The sequence below is a fragment of the Oryx dammah genome, unplaced genomic scaffold (assembly GCF_014754425.2).
Source record: "Oryx dammah isolate SB20612 unplaced genomic scaffold, SCBI_Odam_1.1 HiC_scaffold_13, whole genome shotgun sequence".
NCBI lineage: Eukaryota > Metazoa > Chordata > Mammalia > Artiodactyla > Bovidae > Oryx > Oryx dammah.
The window spans coordinates 28,486,844-28,512,189 of NW_024070197.1; the positions used below are offsets into that span (position 1 = coordinate 28,486,844).

The 25,346-nt window shown below is 45.7% G+C and overlaps 1 protein-coding gene across 2 annotated transcripts in view; it reads right to left on the reverse strand.

Annotated features, from left to right (window-relative positions):
- Positions 1–9,635: 9,635 nt before the first annotated feature.
- Positions 9,636–25,346, reverse strand: part of TANGO6 (transport and golgi organization 6 homolog) — a 177,277-nt gene continuing 161,566 nt past the window's right edge. For both annotated transcript variants that reach the window (XM_040253254.1, XM_040253255.1), the window contains exon 18: positions 9,636–10,378. In XM_040253254.1, coding sequence (XP_040109188.1) covers positions 10,202–10,378 — 177 coding nt within the window. In that variant the 3' untranslated portion in view covers positions 9,636–10,201. The remainder of the gene's footprint in view (positions 10,379–25,346) is intronic.

The window sequence follows — 25,346 nt, forward strand, 5'->3', positions numbered from 1 at the left end:
TCTCCAAATATTCTACTAATGGTACAGTGGATAGGAATCTGCTTGCCAATGCAGGGGACATAGGTTCGATCCCTGGTCTGGGAAGATCCCATAAGCCTCGGAGCAGCTAAGCCCATGAGCCACAGCAACTGAAGCCTGCATGCCCTAGAGCCCTGCAATGAGAGAAACCACTGCAAGGAGAAGCCATCTCACTTTAACTGGAGAGCAGTGCCCGCTGTCTGCGACTAGAGAAAGCCCTTGCAACAATGGAGACCCAGCACATCCAAAAAATAAATAAATAAAAATAATAATATAAAATAAAATTATATAAATTGTAAGTTCACAGAAACTGGTGCTGGGTGGGATATAGCATCATATATGGGTTCACATGCAAAAGGTCTGGCAACCTCAGTCTAATGAAAAAGCAGGGAAGTTAGGAGGGCCAGCATACAGGATTAGTGGTCGCCAAAACTCCAGCAATTTGCTTTATTTAAATCCCTCGTATTGGTCAAGAGATTTTTTGCGGGGAAGAAGGGAGTATGTAGATCTGGGCCTGCTCATCCAGCAATTCTGAGTGAATTCCAAAAAGACTCTTTCCTCTTGGCAACACAACCCTGAACCAGGACATAGGATTTGCCTGGCACAATCCAGCTGGTGTCAACCTCCACTCAGTCCCTCATCCAGGGTCATGGTGATCCTGGGGAAGAGAGGCAGGCACTCTAAATGTGCGCTCTAGGAGCACCCTGAGAGGATGCTCTTCCTGAAAAAAACATATTTCCAAGAATGATGGTATCAGCAGCACTGCATTCCTGCCCAGGAAGAGGCTGTCTTTTCTGGGTGCTGTAAACCGACTGCCATGCTGATACCCATGGACATGTCCACACCCACACGTGCATACTCATTCATTACACAAGCACACACACACTTTTCCCAGACCTGATAGGGACACAATCCCAGCCTAGAGCCCCAGTTGCAGGATCAAGGATCAACAGGAGGGGAACAAACTGCTTAAGGTGACCTTGTTCTATATTCACCTGGGCTTTGTTACAGTATTGTCAATTACAGTTCTTAAATGTGCTGGTACTTCTGCTTCATGTCCTCTTTCTTGATTAAAGACACAGTTAGTCACTGTCACAGAGGAGGTCCAAAGCTCCATCATCCATAAAAGCAACTGGAGAAGAGCCAATGATGGAGGCAGTTCCCATCAGTCCTCTGCGGGGAAAGACCCCCCCCCCCCAAATATGTCCCACACTCATATTTTTTGTTAGGACACCTCCCTAACACACACACTGTGTGTCTTTCTCTCTTCCTGCCCCCTGCCACACTTTTCTCACCAGATAAGCTAATGCAGCGGTTCTCACGTCTGGCTACTGCACATTAGACTTTTAAAACTCCAGGAGGTTTTATAAAAACATGAATGCCTGGACCCTATCCCGGATCAATTTAGTCACAATCACTGGGGGTGAGCTCCAGGCTTGAATTTTTATTGAATTCCCTAGGAGATTCTTTATGCATCCAGCATTGAGCAGGCATCCCGTGGATTCTCTTCACATGGGTTTGCAAGCACATCTCTGGCACCCGGAGGACAGCAACCAACCAACCAGTCCTAGGTCTGAGCTCCAGAGCAGACGAGTGTCTACCCAGCACCTTGCTGGCCACACTGGTCTGAATGAAGTGACCTTAAAGACTTAACAATGAACCAATGAACTACTGAGCCACAAAGTAAAAAGGAAAAGGAGAAAAGACATTAATTTGAGGTAGAAATTAGCAGGGAGAGCTGAGGAGATAAAAAGAGGTGGATGGGGCTACCTAGGCATGTCAGTCCCCAGATCTCTGAATCTACCAGGAATGGGGTTGATACAACCCTTCCATTGGCAAAAGTGTTGCCTGCTTCTTCTAGAATAACCAGGGCAAAGCCAGGGAGGAGAGAGTTGCCAAAGAGCAACCAGGATTAGTTTGTTTCACAAATGACAGGACTTCTGTGCATGAAGGGCTTTTCCTCCCTGAAGGATGGGTTAGGGTGGTGGATCTGGGCTGCTCTCTCTTTGAGAGAGTTCCAATGACTCTTTCTCACACGGTCCTGGCCCTGGCCAGAGAGACTCCCATAAGGCAGATGCTGGAGCCTTGTTCTTTGCAATCTCTGAACCACACTGATACAGTTTCTTTGGGAAGTGGTGGTGGGACGGTGGAGACTCACCCTAGGCCCAGCTCTCTGAAGCATCAGCATCACATATCTTTTAGTACAGACAGCCTAATTTCAGGCAGGCCCTTCCCTAGGATTAATATGGTCACCATAGGTTTTAAAGTGTGGAAAGTGGGTGTGTGGTCTAATAAAGGTGTGTGTGAATGTGGGGGCTGGGGCGGGGTAGGGGTTGGGGAGCCTGTTCAAGCTCTAGAGACTCTGAAAGCTTGGAGCAGGCAGCTTTGTTCTCCTCAGCGCCTGGCTACCTATGCGTGTGACGACTAGGGCTGTACCTCTGAAAAGCCCCACCCAGGCACTGTTCTAAGCAGGCTTTAGCTCTTAAGGCAGACAATGAAGATTAAATCTTACATCATTTAATAAACCACTTAAAGGCCCAGTAGCTGTCCCCAGTCCCCCAGAGAGGATGCTCCTGCAGCTCCAAAGCGGCTCCTCTTAACAGCAGCTCCATCCTCGGCGCCCCTGCATCTCTGCGATGGAGTTAGGTGCTGGCTACCTGGTTCCTATAGGAACCAGTGAATAGGGACTTCCCCAGGGTCTAGTGGCTAAGACTTCTCGCTTTCAAATGCAGCAGGCCCAGGGTTCCATCCAGATCAGGAACTGAGATCCTGTGTGCCGCAACTAAGACCCAGCAGAGCAAAACAAACAAACAAACAAAAAACTAGCGAATAATGTCAGAAGCTTCTCTGCTCTAGTGCACTCATTTCTCCCTGTTTCTCTTTCCATTTTTAAGAATTTCTCTCTCTGAACCCTATTTTCCCCTTCTGTAAAATAGACCCATGAATTCCAGTCTCATTTTCTTTTCTCTGAAGGAATGGTATGGAATAGAGGTATCAATGTATATATACAGGAAAGATACACCCAAGAATTAAAACCATCCATTGTTATCATTCTGAGATACTGAAATCTGAGAACTGAAACCCTGCTCATAGGAGGTGAAAAGTTAAAACAAACAAAAAACAACAAATCTTTAAGGAGACATTTCTGGGTTCTGATTCGAGTTCATGGGAAGACTTGCTACATTTTCTATGCCCCTACACACAGCTCTGCAGCCTCAAAGGCCTACTGCCTTAGCTACCCCAGAAAGAACAGGTCCTTCAATGAGCAATTTGCAAAAGCTGTCTAAATACAGAAGCAGACAGGCTAGGGGGTTTGAGCAAATCTCATGTCCGGCTGCTGAACAAAGGACAAGGTCAAATACAATATGTGTAACAAGTTTTGGTGTTTGAAGTTGGGTTTTGATGTACAAGGACACTATCTGGAGGGAGTCTGGCCTGAGGTTTACCTTGAAACACACGCTCCATCTGAATAGACAGGGAACCACTGACTTTATACTCACTGATATTAAGAACAGTTTTTTTTATTTCCCTGATGGTCCAGTGGCTAAATCTCCATGCTCCCAATGCAAGGGACCCAGGTTAAATCCCTGGACAGTGAACTAGATCCCACATGCCGCAAGTAAGGATTCACATTCCGCAAGAGAGCCTGAAGACCCAAGAGCAGCAACTAAGACTAGCATAGCCAAATAAATAAAATCAATATTAAAAAAGGAAAGGAAAAAAAAGTGTGTGTGTGTTTTTTTACCACTTGGAAACATAGTGTCTATCTATTGGGTAGCAAAGCACAGTGGCTAAAAGCCCAGCCTTGGGAGTCAGACTGACTGAGTCCAAATACTGGTTTGGCTACTTTTCACTAACTACATAATCTGGAGCAAGTAATTAGCCTTGTATGTGTCTCAGTTTTCCCATCTATAAAACAGGGATAATAATAATACCTCCCTCATAGGCCCAGTGTGAGTATTTAGTGGATTAATAAAGGTCAGGTATACAGAAGAGCATAATAAGCTCTTAGGAAATGGCAACCTGCTCCAGTGTTCTTGCCTGGAGAATCCCAGGGACGGGGGAGCCTGGTGGGCTGCCATCTATGGGGTCGCACAGAGTCGGACACAACTGCAGCGACTCAACAGCAGTGTTAAGGTGATGTGGAGCTCTAGCAATCATTTCACCTGGGTTTTACAGGATGAACCTGATACTCTGAGGTGCCATCAGACCCCAGGTCCTGAGTATGCTTTGGGAACCATGGTCATTATCAAGGGGGCACTTCTAACCCCGTGAGAAGGCACACCCTGAACACAAAGGACTGAGCCTCAGAGTGGAGAGCCTCGTCCAAGCACTTCTGAACAGACCTGTGGGGACTTAGGCTCTCTCTCCAGGATGAGTACTCGTAGCTGGCTGCCAGTGAGCACAGCTGCAAAGAGTATCACTGTGCCCCATTAGTAGCTTTGATCCACAGAAAAATCCATCCTCTGCAGACTCCTTGGGCTGGAATTTTTTAGAGAATGGTGTTAACACTGCGCTGTGGTGACTGAACCTGTATGGCACGGCTATTTAACACAATGTCAGCTGAGGATGGAGGAACATGATCAGCACAAGTGGGTTGATGGACGTTTTGGTACAAACACTGAAAACATTTGTATCTTTGGAATCTGGTCTTCCAACCTCTTAGGACTTATAGAAACACTTCAAGATGCAAAGAGTTATGTTTGAGAAGCACTGGAAATTAGAGATAATTCAGTTGACAATCAAGAGGCAAATACTTAAACCAGCTGTGGCTCATCTATACAATGGAAGACACACCACATCACAGGGCAGAGTCTGTAAGTACTGAGAATGTCTCCAAGATACGTGACTAAGAAAAAAATATACAGGACAGTATTTATGGTGACAATTCCATTTTTCCTTTGGAAAGCAGTAATGTACAGTTGAGTGTTCATTTGGGAAAAGGGTGAAAGGAAGGAAAGATCTAAGGATATACACCCAACTGCTGATCACCTAACCTTGGGTAGGAGTGGAGGTGAGTATATCTTTGTCACATACACTTTAAGTCTGTTATAACTCATAAAACATATGTAACACACATGTGCATGCACAGACAGACAGATGCAGCCAGGGTGTTTGTACCTGAGGAGCTGGCTTTGCTGCTCATCAGCACTCGAGGGCAGGGGACAGCATAGGGCTAGCATCCCTCAGCACAGGTCCTCGGAGATTCAACCAATGCTTCGGGGGCTCATGTGCCAGGGCTGCGTGTGTACATGAGCCCCTGAATGTACTCTAGTTGGAAGTGTTCTTTCTATACTAGTTTTGTGGGGAGAGGCTCCCTAGCATTCAACGGATGTTCAAAAGAGTCTGCTTCAACCCCCCAGGAGACTTTGGCCAAATTTCACCGAAAAGGAGTAACAATAGCTTGCCTCTCCGATCCATGATGCTGTCCTGAGATTCAAACAACCTTGTGGATAAAAAATGAAAGGAAACTAAAGGAAACCCAGAGGGACTGACCTTGCTCTTCTATGCCCAGGGATGCAGAGTGTCTTGGGGCTGGGAACAGGTAACACCTGAGCCCTCCTGGGAGCATGGACCCCCGAGTCAGCATGAAAGACAGTGGGGAGGGACCACAGGGAGGACCCTTTGAGTAACTGGAAACAGGTCCTTTCAGGGCTGGTGATGCGGGTCTGCACTCCCTCTACACACATGGCTGGCAGGCACGGATACACTGAGCACAGCCCTGAGCCCTGGCAGCAGCCGGTGTTCTAAGAAGACAACTCCCCAACCCCCAAGCGGCCAGGCAGCTCAGAGCAAGTGGTGCATGGAAGGGAGAGGAGCGCGCACTGCAGTGAGGCTGCCGCGTGTGACTGCAGAAGCTCCGTGGCTGCAGAACTCGCTGGAGGACATAGCTGGGCCCTTAGAGGTCATGCCTGCTGCTGTCCAGGAGGCAGGGGAAGAAGCCCATGCCTACTCCTCTTCCATGGTCAGGCTGCCTCCCACAGCCCACCCTGAAACTCAGTTCCCGTTTTCTGACTCCCCTCCTTGCACTGAAATTCCAGCTGAGCCTTTGATTCTGTGCAGAGACTGCAGAGGCCAGTCTGATTGTGCACAGGTCATTGTGCACAGGTCAGATGAATTATCCTCCCACCCACTGATCAACTTTCACTCTCCCTGGCTGTCCCTCCACAGAGGGACTGCCCGCAAGTCACAGGCAGGTGGCAGGCAAGGCTCCATTCACCCACAGCCTCACAGACAAAGAGCTGGAGCAGGGCGGGGATGGAGGCCAGACCCACAGGGCTGCTGTCCTCTTTCTTCTGCTGCCAAAGAAGGAGGGTGGTGAAAGAGGACAGGGCTCAGTGCTTCCATAGGACTGAGGGGGAAAAAAAACGTGGTTGGGTATGAATTTCCTTTGCCTCAGTGTATTTCCCGTGTTACAGCTTTCCCATTTCCCATCACCTTGGCCTCAAAGTACTTTCCAAAAACAAGCTGAAAGAGATTTCACCTTCCAATGCAGGGGGTGCAGGTTTGATTCCTGGTCAGGGAACTAAGATCCCACATGCCTCCTGGCCAAAAAAACAAAACATAAAGCAGAAGTAATATTGAACAAATTCAATAAACACTTTTAAATGTCCACATTTAAAGGAAAAAAGAAGAATCTTAAAAAACACCAAAAACATGCTGAAGGGGCTTCAGCTGGAAATAGGTCTGTGGCTGCCCCTACCTCACTCAAAGTGGTCCACAAGCTATGCGCCCCACACCCCTCCCCTCCATTTCCAGTGGGCTCACACCATCCCTCCTCTTTCACCTCTCTCCTTGGACCCTGGCACTCGCCACTTCCTCTGCCTGGACTGCTCTTCCCCCAAGTGTCTTTATGTCTGCTCCTTCATCTCCTTCTGATCTTTACTCAAATACCAGCTTCTCGGGAGGCCTTCTCTGGACAACTTATCCAAACTTACAGCTCTCAGCCCATACGCAGCCCAATTCCTGACCTCAGTTTTCCCTATAGCAATTATCACCATTTTATATTCTATTCTTTATCTTATTTCTTGTCTGGCTCCTTCTGCTATAGTGTCAGCTCTCCCTGAAGGTCAGGGTTTTGTTCACTGCTGTGTTCTCAGTACCTGGTACAGCATCTGGCACATAGTAGGTGCTCAACAAATTGTTGTCACTGTGATTTGCTTTCCTACCCACCATCCCTGGTTGGCTGTTATCTGGGGATGGATTGGCAGAGCCGTAGGAAAGTGAAGGAATGGAGAAGAGAGGTGAAGAAAGAACAAGAACATGAAAATATGGAAAAGTATGTGTTTGGAGAGATGATATGGAGCAAAGTGCAAGTTAGGAGATTTCTGATTAAATAACAGAGGGTGGGGATGTCCCTGGTGGTCTAGCGGTAAGACTCTACACTCCCAATGCAGGGTTTGATCCTTGGTTGGGAAATTAAAGATCCCCAATGCCACACAGTGCAGCATAAATGAATGAATGAATGGATAAATAAATAAATAACACAGGGTGTGTCAAAGGGCAGGTATGTACCAAGGAGGAAGGACAGCATACCAGAGAGGAAAGCTATCCAGAGTGTCCAAGAAGTCTAAGCTGATAAAGCAGTTGACGCTTGGGGCAGAGTGCCTGGGTTTGGCTTCAGCCACAGCTTTCGGCCCCTTGCTGGTCTTTTGCCACAGTCCCATCCTCTGGAGATCAAGGGAGCTGTGCCAGTGGGCCTGGAAGAAGAAGAAGAAGCAGGGAAGGGAAGGGGGTGCAAGTAAAAGACCCATGAGTGATACAGGGGAGTTTGGGGCAGACCACTATGCAGTGGAGGAACTGGAGGTGAGAGCTTCGGTGGCAGAGATAGAGGGAGGAGCCCCAAGGAGCAGCAGGAGAAGATGCCCCAGAAGGGGAGAGATGGGCAGAGGCAGAGGCAAGTGGAGGGACGCAGCTGTGACACAGAAGCAGACACACCTTACAGGCCTGTGCAGGGAACTGTCACCACTGCTCCTGCCATCTGCCCCTGGAGTTCTGTACCTTTTTTAAGTTCTGTGTTTTTATCATCCTAAAGCTCTAAATTCTCATGCTTTCTCAAGGATGGAGATGTATATATACATACACAGCTATATAATATCTATATTGATAAACATGGGAGATTATAATTTGGAAACTTTTAATGTTTTAGTCATATTTGGTGTTTAGGAGGGTGACGTTAAGGTATCCCTCCCCTTGAGTTTGGGCTTCCCAGGTGGTGCCAATGGTAAAGAACCACTTACTAATGCAGAGATGCAAGAGACATGGGTTCAGTCCCTGGGCTGGGAAGATCCCTTGGAGTAGGAGATGGCACCCCACTCCATTTTCTTTCCTGGAAAATTCCATGGGCAGTGGAGCCTGGCAGGCTACAGTCCAGGGGGCCACAAATAGACATGACTGAGCAACTAAACACAACAGTGACCCTTTGAGCTTGGTAACAAGGACAGAAAAGGTCACTCTCTGAAATTGAATCTATCAAAATCAATAAAGAACAGATACTTTTAGCCACTTGCCAAATAATTCAAATTAAGAGACAACTTCTAAATGGAGATAAAGGGACCAGGATGCCCTGTGAGGCACTCCCTAGATGGGTGTTTAGACTGGAGAGTTTCTCAGTCTAATCAAGTTGATCCATTAGGGTATGTCCTAAGAATTGCAATGCATTTAATGCAAATAAAGTTGTAAATTAAACCAACGGTCTGACACATCTGATTATCTTAAGAGGGTGGTATGGAGTTTAGTTAGAGGAAGGCCAAGAAATAAAAACTTGTGTCTATCCAACTGGTCCACAGGAGATTCGTCTCTGATCTGAAAGTCCAATCCTGATGTTCTAGACATCTTTGATCTGGAGAATGGAATAATCTCAATATCCCAGCTGAATGGAAATATTCCTTAAAAACACCTGACTCCCTACGTTCTAATTCACTGCTCACCACAAAGGTTCTAAGCTAAGGACTATGTCTGTAATTTGGCCAGAGGGAAATAGTCTGAGGTTAACTGGCAAATGGACCTGCTTGCAGACAGATCCTTCAGTCACTTGAGAGTTTTGGGAAACTGTGTTTTGCTTCTGCTTGGCCTGGTCACCAGAGAGTGGGGATAAAACTCCAACAAAATTCATCCCTGAGGAATGGTTAAAGACTCTGGGTTAGCCTCACCAAGGTGTTGATGACAGAGAGGGCTTGTCTGAAGCAGTCATCCAGTTTCTCCTTTTTATCTTCTCTTTTAGCTGCAATCAAAATTCAGAGGTCGAAATATGTAAATTGGTAAAAAGACATCTATAGCACTACATGTGAAATGACTTCAGTAAACATGGCATCACGCCACACAGGCATTCAGTATGAACACGCTGTCCAAGCATTCCTCAATCTAAAGGAGCATAAGACTGAAGGCAGGATGTAAACTCTCATGAGAGATGTTCACGGCTCTTTTCTCCTATTATCAGGGCAACTCTGTGCAAACAGTAGCAGAGGAAGTGAAAGAAAATGGCCCGGGAGGGAAAACACAGCGCTTACCCTTCTTCTCTGGAAGATTCAACCAGTTTGATTCTTTTTTCTGGAGATCAAATCCTCCTCAATGCTACAGCTTTTCATCTCAATAGTACAGGACCAGATTCAGACCTGTTATTCTGACCAGCTGAGTTTATTTTATTCCATTTTTGCACGTTTTGGTAACAAATTCCTTTCCCTCCCTACCACCAACTGCATCTCCATCCTCTGAAATGCCTCCTGAGCAGCCAAGGATGACAAGCCCTGGCTGCTCCTCATCACAAAAGGGACCATCAGCAGGGAAGAATATCAGGTATGTATGTGATAGGTGAGTGGTCAACCTCTTCTATACTGAAGTCATAAGAGAATGGTTAATTAACCAAACTTCATCGGTTGTGTTAAACATATACTTCCATCAGGTAGATGTCCTTCTCTGAATGCTACGGGACAGTGAAAAATGTTCAGATCAATGAGACCTGTAATCTCTTCCATCGGTACACACTTTAGGCTGGATGCAGTGTGACTAAATAGATGATACAGAAAGGTCCGCCTGAAGACACATGTGACCAGAGACAGAAAGCCACCTTCAGGGGCAGCCATATTGCCAGCTCCAAAGGGGCAGTGCAGCCACCTGCTGGGAGGCCTGGACACTGCTCAGGATGCTTGGTCCCTCTGCCTCCTCCGAGTCCTTCAAGGCTGGTCTATGGCAAGACTGTGATCTTTTTCTCCAGCTTCAGTGGCGGAAACAGGAAGTTTCTCATGATCTCATCCAGCTCTTCCAGGGCCAGCTGGGCATGAAGCCTGGCCACATCATCGGGCTCCAAACATACCACGTGCTTCAGCAGGTGGTAGAGATCCTTGAGGACGTCCCTCAGCACCTGGACGAGAGAGACAGAGTCAAGGCCATCTGTCTACTGTGCCAGATTTTCTCTGAGTGACCTAGCTGCCTTCTCCTACCTGAGCCTTTCTGGGAGGAAACCCACAGGCTCCTTTAAGAAGATAAAACGTGGTCCTCTCAGATGGGAGATGGGAGTGGGGCAGCTGAACTGAGACAGGCTTCCCTTTGGGTTTCTCACGCACTCTTGGCCCCTTACTATGCTGGCCTTTGTGGCTGCTACTCCCTTTTAGCCCCTGACCCAAGTAGAGATCCCAGACCCCTTCCTTCAGTCGCAAAGCATGGCACCAACCTCAGGACCACAGGCAAGCAGTACTGCCCGATGCAGGTGTTCCTAGCATCCTCCCCTACTAACTCCCACAAAGCCCTCTGTGATACCCACAGAACTGGCATCTAGCTTATGAAACCCAGGAGGCTATTCTTTGGCAACCATGCTTTCCCTTGCCACTCCTTTAAAAATTTTCCACCAGTTTCATTTTGGTGCAATTCTCTCAGCCACTCTGTACCTTTTTTCCAACTCCAACACTGCAATGGGAAACAAGATAGGACTCCATAGACACAGTCAGACCCATTTCTTCTTGTCCAATACTCTAATATGATGGTCTCATATGGAACTGGGAAGGTGTCAAGAACAAAGCACCTTCTCCTAGAAGCTTCTAATTTTGTCCCAAATCCTCCTGGCTTGGAAGTCAGAACTTCTAGCAAGAAATGGGTTCTTCTAGCAAGAGAGCAGGGAAACTCAGTATAAGGGGACTTAGGGATCATTTGGTCAAATGAAGGACTGAAGAGTACAGGTCACAGTGGGTCACATATCTTGTCTGCAGCTACTTGCAAAGTTACTTCTGGTCTAGGACTCTTTGCCTCAAAAGCTACATTTTTTGGTCCAGGTACTGTACTAGATATTTTCTTTATATTATCTAACTTTTATGCCAGTCGTATAAAGGGAAGTTATTAGCCCCACTTTACAGATGAAGAAATAAGAGTTGATTAGAAAGTTAAGTAAACTCCCAACATCATTTGGCTAAAGAAAGGAGGAGCCAGTTTTTAAACTTTCAGAGTCTGTGTTCTTACCTGTTTATTTTTATTTTAGAGTTAATATAGTATAAAGAAGACCATATTAAACAATAAGTCTCTCTTCTACCAAGACTCCTAATTTCTCTTCTTGGAGGACATCATTCTTAATTGTGTGAAATATTCTAGGTGTTTATAAGTGTGTGTGTGTATATATATATATATATATATATATATATATACCTTTTTTCTCTTCCCCTTTTTATTAGCTTTTTTCCCTTCCCCTTTTTAAAGCACAAAATTATATGCTACACTGCTAAGTACCATGATTCCCACTCCACCCAGTGTATTTAGAAGATCTTTCCCTATTACAAAAATTATTGCAATAAACATTCTGATACCTAATCTGCAGACATGCACAAGTATATCTGCAGGACAAATATCCAGAAATGGAATTACAAGGTCAAAGGGTAATGTGCAGTAAAAATCTTGATAGCTGGCCAGAGAGGTTGTAATAATTTATATTTTTACCTATCACTTTGAAAACTCCTATTTCCCCATATTCTCATAAGTACTGCAAACTCTTTATCTTTGCTAATTAAAGTAATGGAAAAACAGCACCTTGCTATTTTAAATTTGCATCTTTCTAATAGATAAAAAAATGAATAGAATGGAGAAATTCTTTCATTCTTTTGCTTCTATGGCTTTTCATAAAAACCATGTAATAAATATATATATAATAGTTTATATACAATAGACACAGATTATCTCTGCAAAATACTGGTTGCCTCCAGCAAGGGAAACTGGAGAGAGATGTGGGGGGTTTACATACCCTTTTGTGCCAGTTTAATATTGTATTTTATGAATAATATAATCTATTAAAAATAAATATGCCTTTTCTGAATTGAATTAACTACTAGACAAAGATTTTCTTAAAGCCATTTAATACGTAAAGGAGACACAGAACCTGCTCTTAAAAGCTTACCCTCCGGTGGTGAGTCTGCTTACCCTCTGGCGGTAAACGAAGACAATATAGAACAGAACATGGAAAGTTCCTCAGAGAAAGTGTGTGAAAAGAGGTTCAAGAAAACAGAGGTCATATTTTAGGAACAGGAAGTGAATTGGAAATGGTGAACAAAAATGATGGGAAATGGTTAGTTCAGTGGGTAGCGAGTACACTTACATCTGGCACCACAATCCCCTGAGCACTGCACACAAGTACACCAAGCATGTAGCATCACACATCTTGAACTTGCTAGAGAACAGAGGATGAGGGGCCTCCCTCGTGGTCCGATGGCCAAGATTCCATGCTTCCAATGCAGGGGGCCTGGGTTCAGTCCCTCGTCAGGGAAATAGATCCCTTATGTTCCAACTAAGAGTTTGCATGCCTCAACTAGAGATCCCACATACTACAACTAAAAAAAAAAAAAAAAAATTCCTTATGCTGCAACTGAGGATCTGGGACAGTCAAATAAATAAATTAACGAAAAGAAAAAAAAAGGGATAGAAACAGAGCCCTTTCCATTATTTGATATTGTCGAACAGCATGGGCTGGAGAGTGGAAAGAGGTAGGCGGGGGGTGGGGGACACAAAACCAGCTCCCCAGGCCACCTGCTGCTCTCCCTCTTGTCCCTGGGCTCCAGCTGTGTAGGCCTTCTTTCCTTGTCTGAGAAAAGCCCCTCCTCAGCTCAAGGCCTTTGCTTATGCTGTTCCCTCAGCCTGGGAGACCACCCTTGCTCTCTCTTCATCTACAAGTCCTCCTCACCCTCAGCCTGAAATGCCACATCCTAGCTCCCACCTAGGTAAGCCTTTTAGAGTTGTGTCTGTAGCCTCTCTCACACTTGGAATTTAAATACTCACTGTGTAACTAAAAATGTATTTTCCTCACTAGCTCACAGGTACTACTGATGCTGATGCCATGTCTTGCCTTGTACACTCTGGTGTAGTCGCAATGCCTCATAAAGTGACTGGCACATAGCAAGTATCTAAAAACTATTTATAAATGAGAGAAGGCACACATGCATGCTATTCCTGGCTAGTCTGTCACTTGGTAAAAGCTAAAAATTCTAAGAACATCCACTGAAACAGTGTCATGAAACCAGGCCTGATTCACAGGTGTGTGACCTGTGCAGCCACACAGGGTCCCATGATCAAGGGGGCCCCGTGCCTGGTTTAATGGTCTGCTGCTGCAACCTGACACTTAATAATTGCATCTTTGAGCTTGTATTTTATAAGTGAAGTTCAATAGGCACAGGAACCTGAGAGTGAGCAGAGGAGATCTGCCCCATACGAGCATTCCCCATTCCTGCCGGTGCCACATGAGCTCAGCTCTGATGCACCTACGACACGTGGGAGTTCAGCTAGTCCTGAAGCCTCTACCGGGGGAGGGCATCTGTTACATTCATGACTGAAAAGTGAAGGCACTGAAAGCCTGCAGAGGCCACGCTTTCGTCGAAACCACCACTTGTTTCAAACATAGTAAGCAGGCAACGACTTTCCAAGAAACATGGATGAGGAAGGAATCCATCATATCCTCTCCGTGGACTCCCCGTGTTAGCCAGCCATCTATGCTGAAAATGATGACAGAGAAGGAAACAGGGCCACCCACAGTTCTTGTTCTTTCACCTTTTTCTTATCCATCAGTAAACTGAAGATAAAGGGTGTTGGTAAGATGAGCATGTATCAAGATGTGAAATAAAAACAGTTAATTTTGTGCAGACTCTCCACTGTTCTGCTAGGAAGGAAATACATATGCATGTACCAGCTACAGAATACAAATTGTATAATTTTGGTGATCCTACATATAAGTTAAACATATGTGGGTTTAAATGAGTTAAACATTTGAAATTGGCATCACACAATATAAAGATGTTCAGTACCATGCTAATGGTCTAACACATAAAAGGTTCTCAACTTAGAACAGTGTTAACAGCAAATAATAAACACCTTGACAAGTCAAAGGACAGAGAGACTGTGGAAGAAAGGAAAACAACTCGATATTTAAACACCCTGAATGGTACTTTCTCCTTGTTTTATTATTTTTTTTAAACAAGTGACCCTGTATTTTCATTTTGCACTGGGCCCCACATATTATGCACTTGGCCCTACAGACAACTCTCTCTGCTCTTTGCCCAATGTCTCAGCATTAAATGCCTGAATCCTACAGGCAAAGTCCACAAAGATGCCATCCCGCCTCTGCCGTGCGGTTGTCTCCTGATGTTCTCCGGAGCTGCTGGGTCATGACACGCAGGTAGGTATCTGACTCTGGCACTATCACTTGCTGCCCTCTCATAACCTAACTTTCTCCTTCCCCAAGGCTGCCAGTGTGAAAAGGAGAGACAATTCTGGAAAGAGGATGACTCCCCACAGCGACCACCTCATGCTTACTCACTCATTCAATAATCATTATTGAGGGCCTACTTCGTGCCCAGGCAGTGTGCTGGTGATAAAAAGTGAATAATGTACAAACCCTACCCTCCGGCAGCTATAGCCCAGCAGGGAGGCAGACACGCACACCCACACTGGGCATTGTGATCCTCAATCTAGGAGGTAAGTGTACGTGATTGCAAAGGAATTGAGTTCTGCCTGTGCTGGTGAGGAGGAACATTGCCCCGCCATGCGAAAAGGCCTTCGCTCTGACTTTTATTTGTAGACAATGGGTGGCACCACAGAGTGGCCAGGGGAAGTTTTACTGTCTGTCCCCTCACCCTCAAACCACCTCAAATTAATGCAGAGTCTAAGCAAACCAGCATGCCTGTTTGTGAATAAAGCTTAAAGACAAATCTCCCGACACTGATTATAGCCCAGTGTCTCTTATACAGATAGTCTAGTGCTCCCACTGTTTATTATAAGGTCATCTCTTTTTCTTCTTCTTTCACCTAGTCAGAAATATCTTAAAGATTTTTTGCTAGAGCCTCCTAATGGGAGATTGGGTTGACATATATACAAGACCATGTGTAAAACAGATAGTTAGTGGGAAGCTGTGGTATAGCACAGGGAGCTCAGCTCATTGCTGTCGTCACGACCTAGAGGGGATGGGGAGAGTGGGAGGGAAGTCCAAGAGGGCGGGCATGTCTGTATGCATACGGCTGATTTACTTCACTGTACAGGAGAAAACGAAAACAACGCTGTAAAGCAACTGTATTCCAATTTAGAAAAAGAAGACAAAAACAAAGTAAGATAAGCTTTTCTTTGTTAAAAAGCAGAGTTCTAAGTTATTCTGGTTGCTAAGGTGCTTTTTCTTTCCTGGTGTGGGTAGGAATTTTTTCTTGGCGCTGCTGTGTCCTTAAAACAACAATAATGCTTGTGCAAACACCACTTCATACTTGAGGGGTGCTGAGTCCCTTGTTATCAGTTACCGGATCTCCTTTTTTAGGTAACTGAGTGTTAGGAAAAAGGCTCCTTCTTAATTAATGGGTCTGTCTTAGCAACCCTCCCTGAGACTTCTCCCCAATCCCTATAGCGCTGAGGATCCCACACATCACAGGACTTCCTCTGGACTCCCCGAGGATCAAAGCTTTCCGCCAGCCAGGGATTGTCACCAAATCCCATGGATCAGGGGCTGAATACAAGGAGAGTTCAAAGGTAAAGTTAGACACAGAAGCCTCTGTGGTGGGCAGGATATAGGCAATCCCACAGAGGAAACCTCTCATTAAGAGTTCAACACACCTGCTCTCCTCCCCCCATGCAGCAAGGCCCCAGGACTCCAGGGAGAGGTGGTGGAGGCTGCAAGTGGGGTGGGCCAGGGATGGCTTCAGGAAGTACCCAGATTCCTAGTCTAAAAGCTCTGGGGAAAGGGGTGAGGTTCAGGTGCTTTTAAGGAAAGAATGAGGAGTGTGGGTGCCACACACTCACTGCCCCCCGCACCTCACCCTCCCAGGGGCCAGTTTCCCACAGCACACAAAACTGATGCTTCAGGGACACAGGCAGTCTTTAGGGCCAGACACGGCTTAGAAAAGCCAGATGAGGCTCGACCGGCTGGAAAGGGACTGTGTGAGCAAAAGACTGCCCTGGGCGCACAGGTGCCTTTTCAGTGGAAAACCAGGAGAACTGTTTGACTATTTCAATGAGCTGGACCCCAAACAATATCTCTGTGTTAAGATCAAAAGAAGAAATACATGGCCAATAGCTTTCTTCACTTTCATTCCTAAGCTTATTTATATATTTGATTATAAAGACAATATAACCATAACCCAGAATATCTGGGAAACAGAGGAAGGAAAATAGTCTCTAGTCAAACTACCTCTCTAACACAAACTCTATGAGTAAATACATTTAGCAATTAGTATTCATTTATATTTAAAAATTATTTTAAAAGTCACACTTCCAGGTGATTTTACAAACAAAACTAAAGTAAGTGAAATTGCTACTCTTTTGTATTATTATGTGAGATCAATAAGACATACAAATGGCCATAGATGAGACATTTACAGAAATAAGAATTCCAGAAAGCGTGATCTAGAGGGGGACTTTCCACCTATATTTTTGTAATATTTAAGGAAAAAATGGATTACTAAATATGAAAGGATTAAAAACTTAAACACTAGCACACACTAACTGTATTTAGAAATTCAGTCTTCTATATAGCTAGAAGACTTGTGATTCCTTTTGTGGTTAAGAAATAAGTGCTGGGCACAAAGACAAAAGCAGAGAAAGAACAGGGAAGTCAGACATTGAAATAAAAGGCAGGATCTGACATGAGAAATAAGTGAACTGGAGTTGGTGGCTGGATACTGACCTAGCAGACAAAAAAATTTTCTGACTGGGGCCCAGAAGAGGAGGCGACCCCAGAATCCAACTAGTTCTGTTTAAAGACAGACTGAAATAAGCATCAGGTGTGGCATGAGGAAGTTAGGTCAACCTTTGAGAATCCTCATCTTGACCCCTGTGCTTCCATGTTAAAACCAATGTTTGGGGACTTCCCTGGTGTCCAGTGGCTAAGACTGCATGCTCCCAATGCAGGGGGCCCAGGGTCAACCGCTGGTGAAGGAACAAGAATCCACTTGCCACAATTAAGGGTTTGAATGCCACAACTAAAGATTCTGCATGCCAAAACTAAGATTAAAGATCCCACATGCTGCAACTAAGACCTGGGGCGGCCAAATAAATTAAAACCAAAAACCAACGTCGGCTTGATGTCTGAGGGAAGTGAGTGAGATCAGAAGAGACTAGTTATGGGACAGAGTCAAGCATCAACAACAGAGCACAAGCTGGCCAGCATTTCCTGAATGTGTGCAGGAGACCGAGCTCAGCAAGCTGCGTGCTGAGGGCCAGCCCCAGCCCTCAGGAGCTCACCACTGATAGGGGAGACAGACATGCAGAGTCGAACCTCAAGATCTGGGGCAGGTGAACTGGGTGAAGTGAATCCTGGCATCCCAATTACCAGCTGGGGAATCCTGAGCAAACCACTTGGGCTTTTGGAACACCAAAGATTTCCTCTCGGGATGGGAATAACACTGCCTCCTTTTAAAGCTGTTGTGAGAATTACTATCTGTAAAGATCCAAGTGCGAGGATTTGCACGTGGTGGCAGCTGCACAGGTGGCACTAATACTGTGATCTTGGGACTTCCTTTGTGATCCAGTGACTAAGACTCTGAGCTCCCAATGCAGGCGGCCCAGGTTCCATCCACAGTCAGGGAACTAGATCCCACTTGCCGCAACTAAAGTTTCTGCATGTTGCAACGAAGACTGAAGATCCCATGTGCTGTCCAACTAAGACCAGGCGCAACCAAATAAATATTTTTAAAAATACTGAGACCGCTCTGAGGCCAGATTGTGTCCATCTTGCTGCTCTTGCATCACTGAGACCGAAAGCAGAGCCTGGCAGGTAATAGTCTTTGACGAACACAAGAATGAATGAACATGTGATAACAACAGCTAATCTCCACATAGTATCTATTATGTGCCAGATGTGGTTCCAGGCAATTTATCTCTAGTAACTCACTGAATCCTCACACCACCACGAGAGAGGTACTATCATCTCCAATTTGTCCACACAGCTGGTGACAGCAGGAGGCAGGATTCACACCCTGGCTGTCTGGATCTGAGTCAATGCTCTTTATTAACCACTAGATTATCCTGCCTCTCCAAGTGGTTATTACTTTCACGACTACGGAGTGGGGAACATAAGCACATATACTGCCTACCTTACAAGTATACTGTGAGAGCAAAAGAAATAATGCAGGTGAGAGTATTTTGCTATCACAGTGTGGTGATCAATAATTCAAAGTATCAGTGGTACTATTATTCTGACATTGAGGTAATTGGATTTACCACCCAGGGGCTAAGAAAATAAGGGGAAAGGCTCAGCTCTGAAAATGAAAAATAGAGAGCAGGAGCCAAAGAAGGAGCAGTCAGGAAGATGAATAAATGGAGGAGAGTCAGAAGACAAGGGGAGGGCTGTAAAAGAGGGGAAACAGGTCTGATGCAGTCTGAGCATGGGATCGGGGCCAGAGTCGAGTTCTGGTGGTCGGGAACACAGTGTGCACTCTGCACAGAGCTGAAGAGTACCAGCAAGGGCTCTTCTGGGCAAGCAGAGAGCAGCCCAGCTCCGAGGTCTCCCTTGGATAATGGGCAGGAAACAAAATAAACTGGGGAAGCAGGATGGAGGCAGACAATCTGTACCTCACTGAGGAAGTTCGGTCCAAAGAAGGATAGTTGCTTTACTGATAAAACCTAAAACTTCACTTTGATGGCTCTATGAAAAAGAAATCAGGCCCAATTCAAACAGAAAGACCTGGCTTTTGAGACACTTCACTGAAAAGCGCTGGGTGGGTCAGCAGAGAAAGACAGGATTACTAATGGCTGAGAGATTCCTATCTGTGCCTGACAGATCATCTCAAACATGCTGAAGTTCAGGGCGGCATTCTTATTAATGCTGGAGGTTACTGAGCTTTTCAAAACCTTTTATTCTTAAAGTATTTTTCTCTGCTAGGCCTAGAGATAAATGGCATTTTTACCCTTTCTGGGTTGTGTCTGGCTATTAAATAAGAAGGGCATCTCAAGTGCAAGGTGGAGATGGGTGAAGAGGGAGTGAGGGGGTATCAGGCATGATTTTCATTGAAGAATAAGGGGAAATTTGTAACTAGTGATGTGCTCAAAATGCTACAGGGATGTAGACAGGCTGGGCAGTTGAGGGGCAAAGACTAAGACGGGCTTTACGGTGAACCCCTGGGAGAGGTAACAGCTCAGGGATCCTAAACAAAACGTAGGCAATGGGGCTGTTCACTCGCTGTGGCAGGGACTGGAGCAGCTGCCGCCGTGGCGCTAGGAGCAGCAGTGGCAGCATCTCTCAGAATGTCTTTAAATAGCAACCTGAGGAAGGCAGCAGTTTTCCTACATCCCCACAGGCACGGCAATAGAACAAAGAAGGCAGGAAAAAATGGCCGGAGGATGTGCAGAGGCAGCAGGCTGCTGCTCACAGTAGAGGAGATGGGGCGCTTTGTCTGTGGAAGGGGATTACAACCCCAGCTTTCAAACTGTACTCAATTACCGCATCTGGGGGAAAAGGGCTTCATTTTCCTTGGCTCTCGAAGCTTCCCATGCAGACACCCTGCTGAGGGAGCACCGGCCTGCTCCTTTTCTACACTCATGCTTCCCACGTGGGATTAGATAGCGCCTGTCAAGGCTCACTACTACCATTCACTGAGTGTTTACTAGCTTCAATCACTGCTAAGCCATTCATGCACATTATCTCATTTAATCCTATGAGGTAGGTGTTATGAGGCCCAGTTGACAAAATAGGGAAAGGGGATTTAGAGAGGTTTAGTGATTTGCTCGGAGAAGGCAATGGCACCCCACTCTAGTACTCTTGCCTGGAAAATCCCATGGACGGAGGAGCCTGGTAGGCTGCAGTCCATGGGGTGGCTAGGAGTCGGACACGACTGAGCAACTTCACTTTGACTTTTCACTTCATGCATTGGAGAAGGAAAAAGCAACCCATCCAGTGTTCTTGCCTGGAGAATCCCAGGGACAGGGGAGCCTGGTGGGCTGCCGTCTATGGGGTCGCACGGAGTCAGACACAACTGAAGCGACTTAGCAGCAGCAGCAGCAGCAGGAGTGATTTGCTCAAGGACACAGCTAGAATTCAAACCTGCATCCATCAGGTCTCACTACAAACCCTGCTCTTACTAGGAAATCCAACACACAGGCAGATGCTCTGGAGAGAATCTGACCTTTTTTCTGCACTTTCAAAGTAGCTGACTTGGACGAGGCCTGGCTAGGGAGGAGGAGGAATAGCAGCTAGGTTACTGGCTGACTGCAGGTGGTGGGTTTCCTCTGGGGCACTGCTTAGCTTGGGGCATCTCACAGCACCCCAGGCTCCTGTGGCTCACACAGCCTCATGTCCAGCTTGACTGGCCATCAGGAAAGTGCAGGCCAGTCCCCTTAAGGTGAAAGTGAAAGTGAAGTTGCTCAGTCGTGTCCGACTCTTTGCGACCCCATGGACTGTAGCCTACCAGGCTCCTCAGTCCATGGAATTTTCCAGGCAAGAGTACTGGAGTGGGTTGCCATTTCCTTCTCCAGGGTTCTTCCCAACCGAGGGCAGTCCTCAACCTTTTTGGCACCAGGGACCAGTTTCGTGGAAGACAGTTTTTCCATGGACTGGGGTGTTGGGGGATGGTTTCAGGACGATTCAAGTGCACATTTATTTTGCCCTTTATTTCTATTATTACTACATCAGCTCCACCTCAGATCATTAGGCATTAGATTCTGGAGGTTGGGGACCCCTGCTTAGAGGGTATGCCTAGTGGAATTCAGGCTTCCTAGATGGCTCAGAGGTAATGAATCCATCTGTCAATGCAGAAGATGCAGATTCAATCCCCGGGTTGGGAAATCCCCTGAAGGAGGAAATGGCACTCCAGTATTCTTGCCTGGAAAATTCCAAGGACAGAGGAGCCTGGTGGGCTACAGTCCATGGTGGGCTACAGCCTGGTGGGCAAACAGTGGGACACGACTGGGTGACTGAGTACGCATGCACACACAGTAGTGGAATTCAGCGCTCTGTGCAAGATGCCTCAGGAAGAAAAGGTTGTAGAGTTACACCAAAAGGTCAGAGAAAAGCATAGTGACTGAAGTCCTGGCAGGGTTGGTAGTATGTGTTCATATATATACGGCATGGACTAAAGCAGAAAAAGCAACCCGCCCACTAATGCTTAAGTACTGCTACACAGCCCAGACTGCTTCTGAGCAACACCACCATTCTAACACAGTGATTCTCTACCTCTGCTGCAGATTACAATCCCCTGGAGAACTACTAAAATGTGTGGGCCTCCACTTCACACCTAAGAATCAGAATATTAGGGGTATGGGGTTAAAGGCTTGAAATAATTTTTTTTTAATTTCTTTTTATGCTCTCCAGGTGACTCTAATGAGCAGCCAGGATATAGAGATGCAACATGTTAGTCAAAAATACTGGGTGTTGCCGTTGTTGTTTAGTCACTAAATCATGCCCAATTTCTTTGTAACCCCAAAGAGCAGGCTGCCAGGTTTCTCTGTCCATGGGATTTCCCAGGCATCCCGTGAAATTTCCCCAGGCAATCCATTTCCCAAGAGTGGGTTGCTATTTCTGTAAGAGACATGTCATGGTTTCCAAAGAAGGCTCACTATGACAACTTTGGCCATGAAAAATCCAAGTGCCAAGAACAAGGGTGATGGGATCAAGACATGACCTGTTGCACCTTATAGAATTTTCTTAACTATCAACTACTAGATTTTCCATTTTCTAGCAAGGGGACTGGGTCAAAATTTGACCCACAAATTAATACTGCATCTTTTCCCCTGAAATATTTAAAAACTTTGTTCTTAAACATGTACATTGGAATATAATTCTTTTTTGTTTTTTGAGTGCAACTCTGAAGACAGAGAAAGTTACAGGCTCCCCAAAAATGCATGCAGCTGCCTCCATTACTAGGTTAGCTGTAATTACAGCAAAAAACCTCTGCTGAGATGGGAGGAAGTAAGGAAAATACATATGCTACAATTTTGACAGCAACATATACACACATACACACACACACTCACACACACACACACTTGTGTGTGTGTGAGTGTGTGAAGCCAAGTTTTGAAATGCAGCCAGTTCTGGCTGCTTGTCAGTATTCTTTCTGTCACCATGCCTCAGGACCCCTCCCAGCTGATCTGGGGACAGCATGTCTACAACCCAACTGCAATGAAAACTGTAGGCGTTTCTGAGTAAGGAAGGTAAAACTCCCTTCTAACGAGAACACCTATTTGGGCAACTTCTGATCTGGGGAAAGGTGAACACTGGAAAAGTTAGGAAACCCCAGAATTTCCAGTTTAAGATCTAAGCAATCTATTTGTTGCAAAAGCGGGTACAAAGAAATTTAAGACATGTGTTGCTCCATGCATCTTAGACAAAAGATTCCATGCACTCTCTCAACAGACATTTACTAAGTGTTACTCTGTACAAAGCAATGTGCCAGATTTGGGGAATATAAGAGTGACTGGAAAAGTAGTCAGATTCACAGAGACAGACAGGACAGAGATAGCTAGGGGCTGAAGGGTGGGCTTCCCTGGTAGTTCAGTTGGTAACGAATCGGCCTGCGATAAAGGAGACCCTGGTTCGATTCCTGGCGCTGGGAAGATCTCCTGGAGAAGGGATAGGCTACCAACTCCAGTATTATTGGGCTTCTCTGGTGGCTCAGCTGGTAAAGAATCTGCCCGCAATGCTGGAGACCTTGGTTTGATCACTGAGTTGGGAAGATCCTGGGTCCGATCCCTATGTTGGAAGGGGCTGAAGGAGGGGGAGAGTTAGCATTTAACGGGTACAGGGTTTCCGTTTTATGAGATGAAGAGTCCTGCAGAGGGATGCCAGTGGTTGTAGTACAAAAAAGTGAATGTACTTAATGCTACTGATGTTTTGTGTGTCATGTATATTTACTACATTTAAAAAATTATTTATTTATTTGTTGCACTGGGTCTTAGTTGTGGCATTTTCAATCTTTGCTGCGACACATGGGATCTTTAGTCTTTAGTTGCGGCATGTGAGATCTAGTTCCCTGACCAGGCCCCCTGCATTGGAAGCACAGACTCTTAGCCACTGGACCACCATGGAAGTCCCTTTACCACATTTTCTTTAAAAATATATATATATATGATCAGTGTGTTCAGGGGCTCTGTTGACAACAGAGTTGAACAAAGGAGTGCAGTATCTACTGTGGTCCTGAGCTGATACATAAACTACTGTAGAGCTTGGAGAAAGGAGGACTAAATTTGCCAGAGAAATCAGGATAGGCATTTTACAAAGACCAGAACATTTGACATTTAGAGTTCTAAAGGATGAATACAAGTTTATCAGATGGACAGGTTGGGGCAGGAGAAGGCATTTGAGGCATAAGAAACAGTATGGACCATTATCTGGAGGCAAGAAATAGTACATTGATTATGTGGGGCTGATGCGAGGTTCTCAGGGCTCCTGGGGGGAAGTACAGGAGAGAGAGTTATAAAGTCCAGAGGGGTCCAGATTATAGAAGACCTGACCGTCATGCTAGGGAGCCTGGCCTTTATTTTAGCCACCACAGGGAACCTTTGAAAAAAATGTTAGCTGAGGACAGGTCTTCAGATTTGCATTTCAGAAAGATCTGTTTGGCTGCTCCCTTCCCACACTGAGTAACTGAATATCTGCTAATCAGGAGAATTAAAGAGTAGAAGTCCCGCAGTGAAGGAAAGAAGTCCTAGGAGTGTCTGTCCAGGTTTGTCCCAGTACACTTGTAACAGTTTTCCTCTTCCTCAAGTATAATCTCAGGCCTATTCTTCTTAGTTCCTTCAGAACAGCCAAGCTGGCAATGAAGCAGCCTGGGTTTGACTCAGCTCTCTTCTGTCTGACTTGGGCACCTAAATGTAAACTTTCCGGACTTCAATTTTCTTACCCATAAATAGGGTTATGAGCGTAATTATCTCACACGATTGTCAGGATTCAATGAGATGAAGCATGCAAAGAACTCAGTGCTTGGGATTTCCCTGGTGGTCCAGTGATTAAGAATCACCTTCCAATCCAGTGGATACAGGTTCAATCCCTAGTCAGGGCACTAAGACCCCACATGCCACAGAGCAACTAAGCCCACATTCCACAACTAAGACCTGACACAGTCAAAAAAAAAAAAGAACTTAGTGCTTTTCCTGGCATGTGCTATGCTAAGTCACTTCAGTCGTGTCTGACTCTGTGCGACCCCATAGACGGCAGCCCACCAGGCTCCCCCGTCCCTGGGATTCTCCAGGCAAGAACACTGGAGTGGGTTGCCATGTCCTTCTCCAATGCATGAAAGTAAAAAGTGAAAGTGAAGTCACTTAGTCGTGTCCGACTCCTAGCGACTCCATGGACTGCAGCCTACCAGGCTCCTCCGTCCATGGGATTTTCCAGGCAAGAGTATTGGAGTGGGGTGCCACTGCTTTCTCCTGCCTGGCATATAGTAGTTAGTTACATCATTATTAAATACTAAATCTCAGAGAACACACAATTTGTTTGGAGCAGATTTGCTAAGAGCAAACACTGTGGGGTGATGAGCAATGAGCTGGAACAGACCCCAGAGCATTAATCCAAACTGTCTTTTTAAGTTACTCCAAGGAGACAACCCTTAGTCAGAACCTCACCCTTTCAGAGGATGGAGCAAAGATAAGTGGGTTTTGCAACCCAGAGGCCTATCTGATTATTAGCACAATCACTCTTAGAGGAAGAGCAGATTCTCAATCAGGCTGCAGGGCAGGAGGCAAGTCCCAAGCCTCTCACTTCCCAGCCTGCAGCCCCAGAGGTACTATGTCTCTTTCAGTTTTTTTCAGCTCCCTTCCTTTTCAGTTCTGGGTCCATTATGAGAAGTTGCTAGATGGCATAGTCCATGGTTGGCTTATGCTTTTGACAAGGGCTAGAGGAAGAGGAGGAAGAATAAAAATGAAGCCTGGGCTGTTTCCTGTCTCTACTCTCTGAA